Source organism: Cheilinus undulatus, linkage group 3 (assembly GCF_018320785.1).
Source record: "Cheilinus undulatus linkage group 3, ASM1832078v1, whole genome shotgun sequence".
Lineage (NCBI taxonomy): Eukaryota > Metazoa > Chordata > Actinopteri > Labriformes > Labridae > Cheilinus > Cheilinus undulatus.
In genome coordinates, this window is record NC_054867.1 from 52,976,912 (window position 1) to 52,996,045 (window position 19,134).

Sequence of the window (19,134 nt, forward strand, 5' to 3'; positions counted from 1 at the left end):
GCCTAATTTTTGCTACGTTTTACAATTTCAGTCACTTTTCACGAAAGTTTTATAGCCCATTTTGACACTTTTTGACCATTTCAGTCACTTTTCAGCATTTTTAACCACATTTTTGCTGCTTTCTGACCGTTTCTATCATCTGTAACTTATTTTTTTATGTCCCTTCTCACCCATTTTTGCCATTGTTAACACAGTTTTTGCCATTTAATACCTATTTTCACCTTTTCAACAATTTTTTTGTTGCTGCATTTGGTCGTTTTAGTTACTTTTCATTCAGTTTTGCATCTTTTTGCCCATTTTAATCACTTTTCACTATTTTTATCACATTGTTGCAGCTTTTTGCCCATTTTAGTCACTTGTCATTATTTTTACCACATTTTGCCGCTTTCTGACCGTTTTTTGTCATCTGTGACTCCTTTTCTGCCACTTTTCAGCCAATTTTTGCCATTTTATTCCAATTTTGCATCTTCTTACCAATTTTTTTGCCCATTTTGGTCAGTTTTTTACTACATTTTTGTCACCTTCTGACCATTTTTTATCATCTGTAACTCATTTTTTAATGTCATATTTCACCCAATTTTTGCCATTTTACTCCTATTTTGCACCTTTTCACCTTTTTGCCGCTTTTGGTGTTAATCACAATTCATTCCTTTTTTCCATATTTCTGCATCTTTTTGCCCATTTTAATCACTTCTCACTATTTCTAACCACATTTTTTCAGCCTTTTGTATACCACAATTTTGCTGCCTTTTGCCCGTTTTAGTCACTTATTATTTTTCACCACATTTTTGCAGCTTTTTGACCCTTTTTTCATCCTTAACTCCTTATTTTATTTCACTTCTCACCCATTTTTGCTACTTGTCACCTAGTTTTTGCAATTTAATGCCTATTTTTCACCATTTCACCAATTCTGATTCTGCTTTTTGGCCATTTTAGTCACTTTTCACTATATTTAGCACATTTTTTTTTTTTTTTTTTTTGCTGCTTTTTGACTATTTTTGTTATCTGTAACTCCTTTTTTGACACTTTTCACCCAGTTTTTGCCATTTTATGCCAATTTTGAACCTTTTCACCATTTTTTTCTGCTTTTTGACCATTTATGTCTCTTTTAATCCATTTTTGCCACTCTTCACCACTTTAAATGTGGCCATTGAAAAGGTATTTTTCAGCAATTTGGCTCTTTGGTTGAGCAGTTTTCAGAAACACTGATCTAAATAATTAGTATACTTATTTTACTGCAGACTTTGATTCAAATATCTCATGCCATGTGTTTCTTATGTCTGTGCTCTCTAACGTCTTTAAAAATGTTGTTGGATTTAAAACAGTCAGACTTACTCTGTGAGCTCGTCCAGAATCCTCTGCTAGTCTTCGATCTGGTCTCTCAGTGGCCTCAGCTGTTTGTGGTGAGCCTCTCTGTGGTTCTCCAGCTGCTCCTCCAGAGTTTTCTGTGCCACACAGACACAAAAACATTCAGCTTTTTCACATTTGTGTAACACAGATTCTCAGTGACGTGTTTCCTCCTCACCTTTATGTCACCGTCCCTATGGTGTCTGCTGATGTCTCCTTCTCCTTCTCCTCTCCTGACATCTCGTGTGTCTTCTCTGATGAAAAACAAAGATAAAAATTCCATCAAGTTAACCTGTTTTTACTTGAGCTAAGATGTTTTAATGGTTCATATAAATGTGCGAACCGTGAGGCTGCAGCTTAGCGAGCTCCTCGGTCCTGGCTCTCCTCCAGCTGTCTCTTCTTCTGCTCCATGTTCTGCATGTAGTCCATCAGAGACTTGATCTTGGCCTGGTGCTGCACAGACACAAAAATGTGCTGTTTGTTTGTGCTGCTCACTTCCTGCCAACGTTTATATGTTCGCATTTTTTAAATATGTATTTATTTTGTGGTTGACTGTCACTAGGAAGCAACCTGACTTCATCTGTCCACACAAACATTTGTGTGTCAGCCATGTTTGTCTGCTGACACCATCATGAGGAAGGAAAGGTGTGCATGCATGTGTTTCATTGTCAGTCACACTGCCGCCTACTGGCCTGGCATGCATACTACAGCAGTTTCAAGCACTTTAGTGGATCTGATTAACATTTAAACACCAAACCTTAAATACAAAAACAAAGAAGAAAAGGGATTCTGTTTTCAGAGGATAGTTTTTGTGTAAAAATGGCTGTAGTGATAATTACCTGAGAGATAAGCAGCTGACATGAGGCCAGCTCCTTCTCATTGGCCTGGATCTTGAGGTGGGCGTCGGCCTGCGTGCTTTCCAGCTGTTTGCTGCAGTTCACCAGAGACTTCACCATGCAGGTCAAGAAGGTACAGGCCTCTTCTTTCTCTCATTGAATATTCCAGATTTACATTTAGCTCTGCTCTTTGTGTGTTTTCAGAGTTCAGAGCTGGACCGTGAGGAGGGACTTGGAAATGTGGCTCAGAAACAGAAGATCTCCTTCCTGGAGAACAACCTGGAGCAGCTCACCAAGGTCCACAAGCAGGTAAAGATGCAAAAAAACTTATTTTTATTTACAGAATATAGTAGACATGGAGAAGTTCTCTGCAGAGGAAAGAATGAATGCAAAAGTCAGATAATGTGACATACATTTCCAAGCCTCCTAGTCTGTCGCTGGGTTTCCATTACACTTGGAAATGCGCAAAATCGAAATAGCCCAAGAAAAAACAGGCAATGGAAACACCTGAATTTCGCAAAAACCCTTAAATATTGCTTAAAAGTTTTTACGCTTTCATGAGGAGGTTTTTCGATATGGAAATATATCACAAAAGTATAATGGAAACACTTCTTCTGCATTTACAAGTCACAGGACGTGATGTACGGTGTCACATGACCAGTCACCCCGAGACAACATGACGCTACAGAAGAAGAGATGAGACTTTTCTTAACATCATTCTTCTACCCTTATACGTGGCTTTGCCACACTTTAGCTCTGAACTATCATCCGTTGCCTTCGTCTTTTGTTCAAAATTATTAAGGCAACCGCCATAGATGTAACCAAAACCATACCAACACGCAGGTTTTGAGCGTCAAGCTTCCCTGCGGCGGATTCACGTGAGATGAGATTTTATGAGAAATGCAAGGCCTATGCCCAAAACTCCCTTCAATGGAAATGCATTCAAAGCTCAGTTGTTTTTAAGCTTCATAACTTGATTTAATGACATATTTATATATTTAATAAATAATTAGTAAGCGTTCCTTTTTTTTTTATGGGTTTTGCATTTTCAAATGTACTACCTGAAGTGTTTTGATGTCACAGCAAATGTTGTAGCAACTTTTAAATTCATCAGGATATATTTATTTTTTCTGCTATTGTTGTAAAATGATATTACATTTGATTAAATGTTTTTCTTTAAGCTTTATTGAATAAATACATTTTTTTACATAATATTTTATATGATGAGGAAGGAGATTTTGTGAGTTTAGTAAAATGTTTTGCAGTTGACCTTCCGGACCACCATAGATTGAGTGTTTTGGTATTTTCATGAATGCCTCTGTGTGATTGCTGGCTGAGTAAGCAGCTGCTTCCTGTTTTTCTTTCCTCCTCCTGTGTGTGAAGACGGATGCTTTCTGCAGACTGAGGTGTGCGTCTCTGTGTTCTGCATTCTTTGAGCGTACCTTCCTTTTTGATGCGTGCGTGCGTGCGTGCATCAACAGAGCCCAAAGCCGAGCTGACAGACAGCTTCCCTCGGAGGAGCCCCTTAGTGTTTCTGATTGATCGTCATAATGCCGAGGTACAGGCCCTGTCCTTGGTGCCTATGCTAATCTCAGCCTCATGAATATTGATGAGCTCCTGGGGAATCGAGCAGCTAAATAAAGGATGAGGCCGTTGGCTTGGAGCTGCGTTCATCACTGACTCTGATTGATTAGAAAAGAAAAATAAAGACCGCTGTTGTTTTTATTTTTCTGTGCAGGAGTCGAAGGAAAGCAAACAAACAGCCGGGGTCTCCGGATTCAAACATGGAGGAGAAAACAAGCTGGAGACTTGTTTCCATCAGCGGGCCTGTCAATCTTACCCTTGGTTATGTTTTATCACTGCAAAACCAGCAGAATAAGATGCACTTTTAAAACCTGGATGTTGAAACATGCCTCCATCATTCAGAGAGTTTTACAAGCAGCTGCTACCATTCATAAAAGACTGAGACTCAAAGATATGACGGGTGGCACTTTTTACCAGTCTTTCTCCATCATTTGGTCATAATCCTGCATTTAAAGAACACAGTTGTTTACTGTTCAGCCTATAAAGCTTTCAGAGTGCTGGTTTGGTTTAAAAGCCCTCGAATAAAGACAGGAAGTAACCAAAAGAGGTGGACAGAGGCAAGTTCTGAGGTTTCTGTTATAGAAATATTGAACATAAGTGATCTTTGCGAGTTTGACACTCAGAAATTTTCCATTCTTAATCCTTAGAGCAGTGATACTAAACCCTACTCAACCAAAGAGCCAAATTGTTGAAAAATACCTTTGCAAGAGCCACAGTCTAAGTGTTGAAAAGTGGCAAAACAGCTTGAAGTAGCAATCACAATAAGTTAAAGGTGGCAAAAATGGTCAAAGAGCAACAAAAATGGGTGAAAATGGGCAAAAATGGGAAGGAAAAGGTGGGAAAAGGGTCAGAAAGGGCAAGGAAAAGCAAAAAATGGTCACGAGTGGCAAAAAACGTGACCAAAAAAAGGGTGAAAATTGACTAAAATGGGCAAAAAACAGTCAAGAGTGGTAAAAATGGGCAACAAATAGGAAACAGGTGGTATTTAGTGGCATGAGGTAGCTTTATGGGTGAAAAGTGTTGGAAAAATGGTGACAAAGGGGCAAAAATGAGATGAAGGTAGCAAAATTAAGTGGCAAAAATGGGCAAAAACAAGGAAAAAGGGGTATTTAATGACATAAGGTAGCTCAAATGGGTGAAAATATAGAGAAAAAAATGTGAAAAAGGGAAAAAATGGGAGAAAAAAAAGTGGAACAAAAGGGTAAAAAGTTGAAAAAAGTGTCAAAGATTGGAAAAAAAAATTAGGAAAAAAGTGGTATTTAGTGGCAAAAGGTAGCATAGATGGGCATAAATAGGATAAAAGTGGCAAAAATGTGCGGAAAAACTGATCAAAAATGGGTAAAAAGTTGCAAAAAAATGGTTAAAAAAGGGCAAAAATGTAGGAAAAAAAGTGGTATTTAATGGCAAAGGTAGCTTAAATGGATGAAAAGTGGCAAAAAAGTTTCCCTTTTCTAAGATTTTCTAGGGTATTAATGTTTGAAATGAAAACATAAAAGAGCCACATGTTGAGTATCACTGCCTTAGAGAATGTTGAGACCATTTTTGGTCTTGTTTGATTGTTTTTGTTTCCTTTTGTTGTTGTTTTCTGCTAGTTTGGTTTAATTAATTTGGTTCAAAAACATCCCATTGAAACCCATTAAAACCACAACTTTTGTTCAAAAAAAAAAAACTACAATGAAAGTCAGAGAATAAATGGTTATTGTTATCTAAGTATGGCATCCATTTTTGGTCACCAGTGATCCCAGTGCAACATTTTTTATGACATTTTCTTAAATCTATAAAATGCTGATTTCACATGTGATGATTGATCAAAATCATCCTGTAAAGAAAACGACAGAAGCTCTGGTTTGACGTTTTGGTCCCTTTATTTCATGTTAACCACATTTCAAACAACTAAACAACCAATGGTAATGGTCACCAGATCTAAACAACACTTTGCTAGACAAAGAATCATCAGAAGAATAATTATACAAAAGAAATGTACAAATTCAGGAACAGAAAAACAAAAGCAAAACAAATATATAATACAGATGGACGGCTGTGAACAGAGCCGGTACGATAAAGCCTTAGTGGAAATGAAAATGATAAATGTTTCTGGCATTCACATTGTCTTCATTAAACACGCTGACTCTCTCCATAGGTCCATGATCGAGTCTTTATCTGGACTCTGAGAAAGAAAAGAAACTCAACCACAAATATCTCCGCTCTGGCTGAGAGCATCGGCTCGGAAAGGAAAAGTTTAAAACAAAAGAGAGTGAGCTTTAACTAGTCTGTCCTACATTGTCTCTAACTAATGATGCATTCTGGGAGATTTAACCGTATAAATAAGGTTTAAGGGTTAAAAAGAGTTAAATTTTTAAATGCCTTCTTTGAGGGAACCGTTGTGTTTTTGTTCGCGAATACGTCAGAATGGACCCTGACCAGGCCCAAGTCCCCCAAAAGTGCAGATAAATCCCTGATCATTAACGCTGGTTCTCCTTGGTTCAGTCTTTATATCTTTCAAAAGATAAATGGGGAAGAAAAATGGCAAAAAGACAAAAAATAATCGGCTACACATAAGAATTTAAAGCCAAACTTTTGACCTGATTCGAAATAATAATTTAGACCCACTAATGATAGCCAATGAGAGCAAGCAGACCAGGAACAGTCACCGACTGAATGCAGCTCCCAAACATGGGAAAACCTCACAAAGCTGATGGATTGCCCAGGTTTCATCCATCCAAATCTCCAAGCTGATTCGCTTCTTCAGCATCATCAGAGCAGAAAGAAGCGGGAGATTAGCAGCTATAGCAGGAGTTTGATCAGAACTATTTCTCTAGTAAGAGAAGAACAAAAAGAACCACACTGACAGATTTTCTAGGTGGAAAAGATGTTTATGCTCTTTTCCTGACCGCCCATGGAGATGGGAAGTGGTCACGTTTGTTCTCGAGTTTCTGTGTGGAATCTCCACTGTGAATGTGTTACTCTTTATAGACAGGCTTGTTGGGTCCTCTGTCTTTAATTTGTCATGTTTTCTACTGTTTGAGGTCTGAACTGTATTATTCTTTATTTGAATGTATCTGGTTCAGGAATCTTAAGAGTTCATGGTTATTTCTGTGGTGGAGAACCACTGGTCTGGTGCCTTGCATGGTTGGAATTTTTTGTCTAGCTGCCACTAAGGAAATCTACCAGCCACAAAATTCTCCCCAGCCAATCTATTTTAGCAAGCAGTATTATTTAATAATGTACAACAGGGCGTTAGTGCATAAACAACCTTAAAGTTTTGTTCATTTTATACCGCATTTTTTAACCAATTAGTCCAACTGTAATCCCCTGCAAATGTTGCTGTGCTTCCTGCAGGGGGCGCAGGCATTTTCCTGCATTATGAGTGTCAGACTCTGCAGAATTTAACATTTTGTGCATGTCTTCTGCAGTCTAAGGCAAAAAATTCAGGCTTTTTTTTGCTTCATTGGACTGCAACAAGCAAAACATTGGTTAAACACACCTTTAGCAGATACACCAGTTGCAACGCAGAATACTGAGTCAAACCATCCCAGCACAAAGTCGCCTGTTACGTCTGACAGCAGCTCTGACGCAGGGAGGAAGTGGCGAGGTTTGTTTTTATTTAAATTTATTTATCCAGGAGAACCTCACTGAGATCAAGAATCTCATTTACAAGAGTGTCCTGGCTTGTTGTAGGTCAACTTGGCTTTGCTAGGTCAAATTTTTGCCATTTACTTGCAGTATTTTCTTGCCCAAGTGGCTGTTAAGCAAATTCCCCTGACACTGCCCAAAAGAACATGCATTTAGTTGGGGATGGGCGCTTATTTTCCACCCTGATGCCTTGGTTCAGAGTGTCAGCAAAAGTGCTCATTTTCAGTGGGTCGCAATGCAAAAGTATGTGGCAAAAAGTCTATGATGTGCTTTTATCTTGAAGGGTATGTCTCCATGCTTTTGTTTTGTTGCATGTTTTGATCTATCTCAAGTCCCAACTGCCAACTTCATCAGTTAAATTGCTTGACCTTTTTTAAGATCTGTGGGTCGTGATTGGTCAACAATAAGGTGGTGGTTGGTCATGGCTCTGGGCTAGTGTTTACATTCAGAGGTTTCTAAGGTTAAAATTTGGTTTAAACTCCTCTTATCTCTGTAATCTCCCATGTTTTTAAAGAATCTCTCAAGATTCAAAGATCGTCTTGTGTGTAGCCGGTCTAAACGAGGTCAGAATCCATCCTGAAAATGCTCACGACCTCCAAACACCTGAACCTGCGGCAATGCTGGCGCCTTCCACTCTGGGGCAGAAGTAAAAGAAAACCATTTCCAGCCACAAACAAGGCCAGGTTTGCAGAATGAATTTTTAAAAATGCACACCTTGAATTTTGAGCTTCTGTTTGGAGAGTTAAGTAAATATGACCCGTCACTTTGGGCTTGTTTAGTCAGCGTTAATGCTTAGGAAATGCTTTCAGGCTTGAATTTATCCTGAATGTTTGATATGAATACCTTTCTCTGGTCCTTTTGGACCTTTTGCATTCAAATTTTTTTGAAAGATTTGTTCTGAAATTGCAAAAACAATTGCTTAAAATGTTGTAGTCTCTGGGTCCGTCTTCCCTCATGCTTTAGCAAAAGACACTTGGAAACAAAACAGGATGTTGCATGAAAAAAAGAAGGGAAAATACACAATTTTCACAACCAATGTTGAGTCAAAACCATCCAAACCAAAAAACGCAGCTTCACCTTTACAAATCCATCAACTGCATTGCACTGATCATAAATATAAGGCTACTAAATGATTGCTTTTGGCTGCCGAAAGATCAGGAAGGACTGCAGTGGAAGATTAGATGGGCAAATTTCAGTTAATACATTTGATTTTAAATAAAACTCTATTTATAATCTTTTTTAGCAGCTTTAAGTCAAAGCAAACCTTCAAAATTATTCAAATAAAATTGGAAAAAAAGGCAGAATAAGTTACACTTAACTGGGTTTTTTTCTGGAATTACAGATTAGCTATTTTGACACAAGGACAGTTTTAAACACTATCAACGTTTCATCCAAAAAGTCTGACTCCTTTTAAAAATCCCCCCAAGAAACAAAACAGAAATAACAAAGTGAAAATCTGCTCTTCATTGTAAGTCACTCTGGATGTCATCAAATGTACAATATGCAAAAATATAGTATATCTCGATGCTTTAGACGACACGTCTGAACGGACAGGAAGCAGGAAGGTAAATGAAAACCACAGAAACAGCCTGAAAAAGAGTGATGGGTTTGGAAATGAAAACCTTTATTTGTAACGCGTCTGGTGCCGGATGTTTGTTTGTTTGACTGTGGTTGTCTGATCTTATTTACATCCAGGCTGGATGCACACTGCAAGAATTACACAACATTAACACTAGGAAGATTTTTCTTTTTGCAGCTCTGTTTGTAAAGGCATGGGTAAAAATACTAAAAACATTTGGTGCAGGAAGGAGCTGGGTGGATTTTTGATGTCTTCTAGTTTGTTAAATGCTGTCGTATTTTTTTGATATGAACTTGACTTCACTTGTGGCCTGTAAGATCCTTCTTCCTTCTTCCCACTTTTTAAAATCTCTTTTAATCTTTGAGGTCAAATTGTACAACCTGCATTCACTGAACAAAACTCTAAACTAACTTGGGCTGTTAGGTTTTCTGCTTCTTATGCTTTGGACAATCTGCAGACAGATTTTAAACTGCTGTAATGGAAAATTGTGTCGTAACCTTGTTAGCTTGTATTTACCCAACCTAAACCTTTGCCTTATCTTGAGAGTAATGAAAACAATGTCTGACCAGGTGTTCCCCCCTTGGGGAAGTTTTGGGGGCAACATTGGGTTGCACATTTTACCAAACTTCTCTGAGGGAATTTATCCGATGAACTCCAGACTTTTCTTTGCTCAAACTAGACAACCTGTAGATCTTAAGTTGTGCAGACCAGGGGTTTTTACCATAGGGCGGGGCTGCAATGGAGGCCCAGACTTCCACTTCTTTTTATGTTTTTTGCAATGAAGTAATGCCTTAAAACTTTTTAGTGCTCATGTCAGTCATCACCAAACTTCTCAGGGATGATCATCTATTAACCCCCAATACATCCATGCATCATTACTTTGTCACAGCATTCTTTTCTTCCAGTTGAACATTTCAACTGCTGATTTATTCTTTTTTATCCCAAAACATTCAGCCTCTGCACAGCATTCACCCTTGACTTAGGAATTTTGACCTGCATATGGATCATCATTAGATATCCATTTAAGCCTCTTGGACCCATCCCCAAATCCCATCAGAAATCTTCATTTCAATTTCCAAATAAGTCAATTTTATGGTGCCAAATGACTCATTCATAGGTTAATTTCATCGTTTTGCTGTAGCGCCCCCTTCTGGCAGCAGGAAGTGACACAATTGGGCCATCTATTTTTTACTATTACTGAACTGAACCTGTCAAGCTCAGATTTTGATAGAAAGGCTACAATAGTTGTCCACAACAATTACACTTACTGCCTATGGCAAGCATTTCAATATCTCACCATTTGAGACAGGAAGTTGGTCTACCTCTGATTTTGATACATCTGATTGGCTTTAAATTTCACATGCCTGTCCCGCTACACATTTAAATGGGAATTTCGTGGTTTTGAAGGATCAGCACCTACTATAAGACATCAGTAGTGCCTGGCACACATCTTTTTTGATTTTATAAAAATCAGTCCTGCGCTTATCGCCGCTACATATCAGTGTCTTACTTTGTCATGCTGCCACCTTCTGTTGAGGGGCAGTACTACCTCAGATCAAAGGTGCCCTATGGAATTTAATGGAGCATCTACATCAGCGTTACTCAACCCTGCTCAACCAAAGAGCCAAATTGTTGAAAAATACCTTTGCAAGAGCCACAATGTAAGTGGGGAAAAGTGGCAAAAAACTAATAAGTGGCACTAAAAATAAGTTAAAGGTGGTATATAATGGTCAAAAAGGGGCAAAGTAGGCATACAATGGCAAAAAAGTGGGTGAAAAGTAAAAAAACAGGGAGAAAAATCAATTCAGTATCACGATATTTTGTTTGGTGATATATCGTATTGTCTCGTCCAACAACAATGGATTTTTTCCAAATTAAGTGCTACTTAAAGAAGTGCTACTAAAAAACAAAAAACTACAATACAACAAACACAAGGGCAAGGCTAATGCTTAATCAGCTAAACAGCTGAAAAAATGGGAAATATTGCAATATATGGTATCGCAATACTCACTGTGTTGCAAAATGTTAAAAATTGCAATAATATCGACTTGTGACCCAAGTATCGTGATAATATCGTATCGTGGGGCCACGTGGGGCCCTTGTGAAAACTGAAAAAACAGGGAGAAAAAGTGACAAATAGGGCAGAAAGTGGTGCCGTGCCGGATGCCATTGGTCTTTGAGCAGAACCCACACAGAAAAAAATGACAGATTGAAGTTTTCACTGTTTGAAGCCAAACACAAAAGCCCAAACCACAAGTGTTTTGGCAAAACACCTTGGTATGAACCATCCATATGGGTTTTATAATGATTTCAGATAGTTTGAGTGAACCTAATTTTAACAACCTCAGAGCAGACAGGCCATCACGACCCCCCTAAAATCTCTGCCTCCCCCAAAATTGCCAAATTGTTGAAAAATGCCTTTGCAAGAGCCATAATGTTAGTGGTGAAAAGTGGCAAAAACTGATTTAAGTGGCACTAAAAACAAGTTAAAGGTGGTATATAATAGTCAAACAATGGCAAAAAGGGCAAAGTAGGCATAAAATGGCAAAAAGTGGGTGGAAAGTGATAAAACAGGGAGAAAAGGTGACAAAATAGGGCAGAAAATAGCAAATGGGTAAAAAATTACCAGAAATGAGTAACAGGTGGCAAAAAAATGGCCAAAAACAGCAAAAACACAGCAAAACAATGAGTGTAAAAGTGACTTAAATGGGCAGAAAAGTGGGAAAAATGGTCAAAAAGCAGCAAAGAGTGGCAAGAATGATGAAAACAGTGGCATTTGATGGCAATATGTGGCTTAAATGGGCAAAAAATGTGGGGGAAAAAAGGGAAAAAATTCCGTAAGACAAAAAGCATATACAAGAGGCAAAACATTGGATATAATAGTAAAAATGGGCAAAAAGAAATGGCAAAAGTGGGCCTAAAGCAGTGACAGTGGCTTTAAAGTGGCAAAAAATTTTTAAAAAATTGGCAAAACATTGCAAATAAGAGCGATGGAAATATACAGACAAAAAATACAGGTGGAAAATGAAAGCCAACTGTATTAATGTTGGGATTCAAACTGATTAATGTGACTTGCAATGGGTAAATTCTGAGGTCATAGTTTCCCTTTTTAAAGGTTTTCTGGGGGAATAATATTTTGGATTAAGACATAAAAGAGAAATGAGTTCAGTATCACTGATCTACATGGTCTCAGCCGCACTGCTGCAAGGGTGCAAGGGCGCTTCAGTGCTTAATAAGCGTAAAATTTAAAGGACAGCTAACGTTAACTGACATCAATAGCAAAAGTGAAATGATTTAAAAACTTTTAGTAGATTTGGAGTTATATTCAGACACCCTTCTGTATCTGACTTTATTCTTTCTCTGAGCCCAAGTTTATAAAAGAATCTTATAAATTAAATATGAGGAGAAGTTCGTCAAATCAGGAGGAATTTAGTTTGAAATGAGAAGGAGCCTGCAGACATCCTTGACTTTTTCATAAAGTCACATGTAAAATGCATCACTTTTATAAGCTTATGTTAAATCTGCTGGTGGATAAATATCGACAGCATTTAACAGTAAGACGGTCCAAAAATCTTCGCTGCAGGAAATGTCTTTCTGCTTTTACATCGCCTGAAATATTAACAAACTGCTTTTAGATAAATGCAACTCAATCACTGTTAAATCAACACTTCAGCCAGACTTAGATTTCCTTATATGCTTCTCAGGATCCAGAGTGAGGGATTCATTTTAGGTTGATCTAAAGCATCCTCCAGTGTGCATCCATCCTTCAGAGGGAGACAACATTCAAGGCGTAGAATCGATCTAAAAAGGAGAAACTGTACAGTCGTCACATCACAGCCCAGCAGGACAGAGAGAAGAAGGAAAGAGTGGCGCTTTTTTTTTTAAACATCTGATTTCATTTTTTAACATATCATTTTTTCTTTTTTCTTTGTACAAGCATGTAAAGTCCTCACAGACACACTCAGCTGTCTGTTCTCCTCCTCTGTACAGGTTGTGTTTGTTTGTGTAGTCCAGGCACACGTATAGATCCACGCTCACTCACTCCAGTATGCAGGCATGCCGTCACCACGCTCTCTCTTCATACAGTCAGGCACACATGCTCACAGGTCGGGACTCGGCTCGACTGCAAAGGAGGTTTCGCTCCATGTCGACCGGTTGTGTTGAGAATGGCAGGCAGCTTCGACGGCGAATCCGAGAGGAAGATTTCAGCCAATCAGAAGGAGCTTAGAGCCTCCAGAGCCACTTCATAGCAGAACTTATACTGTTCCTGTAGGACAGAAATAAATATTTTATTCACCTCCTAAATTACTTTTAAATAATCAGAAAGCATAAAGCAGTGATGAAAGGTCTCTCATGTTTCTGTGCATTAAAAACCACAGTTCCTGCAAGAAGAGATCATTAAAAAGTCACAAAATTAATACATCTAAATGGAGTTTTTGTGCTGGTTCTCAATCATCAGGGCCATGGTAATCCTAGGTCCAAAGGGGGAATCTTGAAGGCATTTCACCTCTCCTCTTCAAGGCTTCTTCAGTTCCAAAAGCCCCTAAAAGGAGCGGCACATCTTTAAGAACCTCAATCTAATCAATTGCCCCCTTTAGACCAGGATTTGCACATCTAAATGAAGAAAAAAACAACACATGGTCTCTAAACTCAATCAACACCCCAATCCAGGGTGCTCAGGTCAGAGTAGAACACATGAAACGTGCAAGTAGAGTGCCCACACTGTAAGAGTGCAGCCAGGATGAACTGTGAACTGTGGACTCTCCTCAGAAAAGTCAGACCCATTGTCACGGATAAAGTAAACACAAGTAGCATTAAATCTGTTTTTCATCTCACACACACAAATACACACAAACAGAAATGCAAGCAAACACAGCTAGCAGCTAAATGTCTACAAATATTGGTCTGGGGGTCTGCAGGTAGGCATGTTTCCAGCTTGTTTATTGCCCTTTATTAGTGGGGAAAGAGCAGTTAGAAGGCATATTTACTGGCTTCTGCTCTTGGTGCGGCATTGCCATTGTGTCTCATTGTGCACAACAAACGATGCAGGATGAGGCTGAAGGTAGGCGGGACTTCAAGTCTGATTATGCAAATAAAAAATTTGTGTCTGATTTTTGCACAGTGTATGCTTTATCAAACATTTCAGTGCTTCACAGTTCCCTTATTTCCCTTTCAATACCTCATGGGTTTCCTTCTTCATGGTTCAGTTCATGTGTTCACTCAATCTGAATTTCCTTATTTTCTTTTAAAATAAAAGCAGGTTTTTATTCAAACAAGAAGTCACTGACCCTTAGTTTAAGACAGTACAGAACTCTACAATGAAACAAAAACAGTTTTAAATGCACATGGGATTTTAAATGTGTTAAAAAGGGAGATTAACTGCATTTAAAGACAGAAATCCTGATTTACCTAATGAATATTTTGGTCATAGTTTTTTCTACATGTTTAGCTAGTTTTATTGGGATAAGATGATCAGAGTTTAAGCTTGGACTAAGCATGCATTCCATGCATCCATCCCTCTATCCATCTATCAATCATTGATCCATCAAACTTTCAAACCTTCTATCCACCCAACCATGCATCCAGCCCTCTATGCATCAATCCATCCATCACTACATGTATCCATCAATCCATCCATCCATGTATCCATCCATGTATCTATCCATCCATCCATCCATCCATCCATCCATCCATGTATCCACCCATGTATCCATCCATCCATGCATTCATCCATTATCCATGCATCCATCCATCCATCCATCCATCCATCCACCCATGTATCCATCCATCCATCCATCCATCCATTCAGGGCCAATCAACAGACAACACACCCATCCCTCTTCCTCGGAACATTTTCCATCTCCAACTAGGAAATCCTGAGGAGGTTTCATGCCAGGAAGACGCCCAGGAGGAATCCTGATCAGGGTTTAGTTGATCCGTGTTAGTAGTTTTTATGTTTAATCCTCCATGTCTGAAACACTGTTGATTGTGCTGCTGCCTGTCTTGGCCAGGACGTTCTAGTTAAGGAGATTCTTGATGTTAATGAGTTCTTCCTGGTTAAACAAAGTTTAAATCAACGACGCCAACCTGGATGTCCAAGCTCATCACCCCATCCACAAGACTGGGCCCATACACCCTCTTATATGGGTATGTTTTTATTAACTAACTGAGTGATGAATGCAAACCTCAAAGATTTAGTGTTTTCTTTGACGCTAAAGTAAAGGAATCAAAGCTTCTCCTCACCATGGTCTCCACCATGTTGGTCTTGTTGTTCCTCAGCGTTTTGACAGTGTGGAAAACATCCACGATGTTCTGCTGCTGGATCATCTCATTGATGCTGCAGATGGCACAGAACGTTCCAGAACGCCCTCCGCCGGTACTGCAAAGGAGAAACAGAACATTTCCATCATCATCATCATCATCTGGGAGAATCTACCTGCTGATCCTGTTTTCAGTTTAAAGAAAGAGTGAAACTAAAGGAGCTGAAGTAAAGAAATACAACATTACAGAGAGACTGTGAAAGCACCTGAAGTGATTTCAGACCTGCTGCTTTGAAGACAGAAATATTCACCTCCTCCTTCACAGATCAGCAAGCTTTTCTCTCTGCCTTTTATCACCCTGGGAGCTCGGCTGATTTTAATGTGTTTATCATGTAATTTAATGTTTTCTTGCTCCTGTTTCTTTATCCCTCGGCTGCTGTGCTCAGGTTCAACGTGTCAATCTTTGAAAAAATCCTCCTGGACATGCTGAACTCTACACTGAGAATAAAACCTAGGGGGAATAAGGTTTTAAAAAAGATTTTCACATTCATGTAACGTCAGTCAAAAGGTAAAAGTCTAAATCCAAACAAAGTGGGCTAAACTGAAATACCAGTACCAGACAGTCAAGTAGTCCAATATTTCTTCTCAATAGGCAGGTGCAACATCCTAGCTTTATTTATGTTAGCATAAAATGCAACTACAGCTGACCCCTGAACTACTCCAGGTAAATAAACTTCACCAAGGCCAAGTCTTTCAGAGCACTGCAGCAAAGTTTTCAGCATCATTTGGTTCCTTCAACTCAGTTAAAAAGCTAAAAAGTATCTTCATTGTAATCCAGGACTATTTTTTGCCACACTGGCAAACCAGGCCATCAATACTGGCAATATGGGATGCTGTGATCATGTTAAATTCCACCACCAGGGGGCTCTCAACCAAAACAATAACACAACATGACGGGTACAGCCAGTGCTGCTCAGCTCTTTTGCTTTTGAACTGAGGACTCTCTTCAATGGAAGCATCACCTCATAAAGCATATTTACTACAGAGAAAAACAAGGTTTTGTTTTCATTCGTTTATTCCTCAGAATGAGGGGGAAGAGCCCTGAAAAAGGCACTTCCATGTTCACACCGGAAGCAGTCCTAGAATGCAAATGCAAATCCTAGAACTAGGAGGAGTCTGTTTCAGTGCATCGGACGGCAGCTTAGTGTGTAAGGACTTGGAGGGAGGGGATCGGAGGGTCGCTGGTTCAAGTCCTGGTTGGACCATATCTGGACTTTGGCCTGGTAGCTGGAGACGTACCAGTTCCCTTCCAAAGCTCTGTCGAAATGCCTTTGAGCAAGGCACTGAACCTCCAACAGCTCAGGGCAGCGCTTCAACAAGAGCAGCAAGGCTGTCACTCTGACATCTCTCCATTAGTGCATGTCCTGATCCTGTTTGTGCATGTTTGCATGTAACTCAGCCTATGTGTGTGTAAAATGTTCATCAACAGAGTGTTAACTGTGTTAACTTCAGGGATTAATAAAGTTTGTCTTCTTTCTCTGTCATTACGAGAGATTTACACGTGAAATAGTCTAGTCTTAATCTCGTCTTCCTCACGTAAAACAAGTAGTTAACTAACATTTTCAGTCACAGTTCCAGTCAGTAAAATTACCTCTGGACAAATATTGAAAGCTTTTAACAGTGAGAAGGTCAACACAATTTTAATTCCTGCCAGAAATATTAAAATATCTGCTTTCATGTTTGGATAAATTTCACCCAATCAGTGACAACTAAATAACAATTCATCTTGACTCAACCAGACGTGATAGAGGGACGCTTCCTGGTGAGGCTGGGGCTTGGAAGAGTTAAGATGCCTGGTGGTTTAAAATAATCCAGAGAGATTTATAACAATAGAATTAGATGGAATTTTTCTGATTTTTTAATGACTTTTATCATCTTATTTTTAGAGATAAATGTCTTTTAATTTCCTCTTTTGATGCTTGTAGCGCCACATTATGTAATAATCCTAACCATAGGACTTAGTGTGGGCTCCAATGTATGCCCTCCCCAACTACCTTGCCCTAACTCCAACCACCTAGTGACTTATGCCTAAACCTAACCCCCCTTCAGGGCTCTAGACTAAACACCTAACCTTAACCCTAGGACTTAAGGTGGGCTCCAGGGTATACCCTACTACCTTGCCCTAACCCTAACCGCTTAGTGGCTTACAAAATGCGGTGTTATTACATAATGAATTGAAAATGTATTACATTATTACATAATGCGGTGCTATTACATAATGTGGCGCTACAATGCTCTTTTGATAATGAGATATGGGTCACATGAGAGCAAAAAAAATCAGTCAGGTCAATTTTAACTGCAGTGTGAATGTAGCCTAACCTCCCATTTCCATATACAGCGTGTGCTGAGCACCAAAGCGCCGCGGGTTTGCTCCGACCGAAGGAGAGCGACCTCGCCACTGGAAGTGAGTCTAGAGCGCATCGCTGTGGCGCGCAGTCCGGATCAGCAGGAACCTATCTAAGCTGTCATTGGGCAAGAGGTGGGTAGGGTCCACCCTGGACTGGTCACTAGTCAATCATATAGAGACAGACAACCAGGCACGCTCACACTCACACCTACGGTCAATTTAGACTTATCAATCAACATAACAGGTATGTCTTTGGTGGTTGGAGGTAGCCGGAGTACCCGAGGAGAACCCACACACGCACGGGGAAAACATGCAAACTCCACACAGAAAGGCCCGGACCAGGAAACGAACCAGCAACCCTTCTTGCTGTGAAGACAACAGATGCAACTGATTTCTGCTCATGCACACATGTTTTGCAGATAATCAGTGTTAAACTGATGCATCTGGGCAGCTCTAGTCTTCAGTAATGTCCACAACAATGAAAGGGAAGCCATTACATGTCAAATTAAGGTCGCAGTGATGAAAGAAAGGCTGAATTTGCAGGTTTATCGAGACACAGCGCTCTCAAATGCCACTGAAGCAAGGGAAAGTTTTATTTGCAAGCCTGTTTTAGTATCTAAATCCACTAATGCTGCAGTGTAGGCTGGCTGAATATACTAAATATACTATACTAATAAATATATAAATATAAATACATAAATATACTAAAGCGTAAAAGATGAAGGCTTAAGAATGAGGAGTGAAAACAAGTTCCCTGGAGTCAAAGGAAGTGTTCTAAATGTTCTTAAAGTGAAAAAGTTTGACAATAAAAGTGGTGAAAAGGCAAAGACTGACACTGCGGTACAAAGAGAACATGCAAAACAAAGAAATCTGCCACAGAGAGAAACAATACGAGCCCTACTAATGGATTTAGGACGTCTGAGTGGATTTGTTCAACTTAAATTAAGCTTTTCAGACAATAAGGAGAAAAGTTGAAAAAGGTGCAGAGATGCACGGCTCAGTCAGGGTTCTCTGGGTCGTCTGCACATGAATTTTCTTATTTTGCTTTCAAATTTGGTGAAAAATGTCAAAAAATCATTTTTAAACACAGACAAGACAGTCTTCTCTCCAGTCAGTTTAATTTCTAAAACATAATTCTACTCTGCTCTCCTCAGATTCTCCATCATAAATTGTCTGAGTTTTCATTAGATTTCTCTTTGATTGTAGGACACGTCCCCTCAGGACTTCATAAAAGTGGGTTTTAATAATTCTCTGTTTTTAAACTTTAATTGAACATGCAAAGGTAATCCTTTTCTCCTGCAGGTACTGGCCATGAATGACATAGATGTGGATAATTTTATTAAACTTACTATCTGGTATAAATATCTCTGCAGCATTAAATAAACGTATCGCAGACAGATCGCTGTCTTAAGTGTTTTCTCTGCCAGTTTCCTCCCGCTGAAAACGAGACGTGTGCTCGACTCTAAAGAGCCGTCAGACTCTAACCTC

At 39.3% G+C, this 19,134-nt stretch overlaps 1 protein-coding gene across 1 annotated transcript in view; it reads right to left on the reverse strand.

The window, feature by feature from the left end:
* Positions 1-12,684: 12,684 nt before the first annotated feature.
* The window catches only part of ptprt (protein tyrosine phosphatase receptor type T), a 516,342-nt gene continuing 509,892 nt past the window's right edge, over positions 12,685-19,134 (reverse strand). Inside the window, exons 36-37 of the mRNA XM_041782769.1 lie at positions 15,223-15,358; positions 12,685-13,246 (exon numbers count right to left, since the gene is read on the reverse strand). Coding sequence (XP_041638703.1) covers positions 13,193-13,246; positions 15,223-15,358 — 190 coding nt within the window. The 3' untranslated portion in view covers positions 12,685-13,192. The remainder of the gene's footprint in view (positions 13,247-15,222; positions 15,359-19,134) is intronic.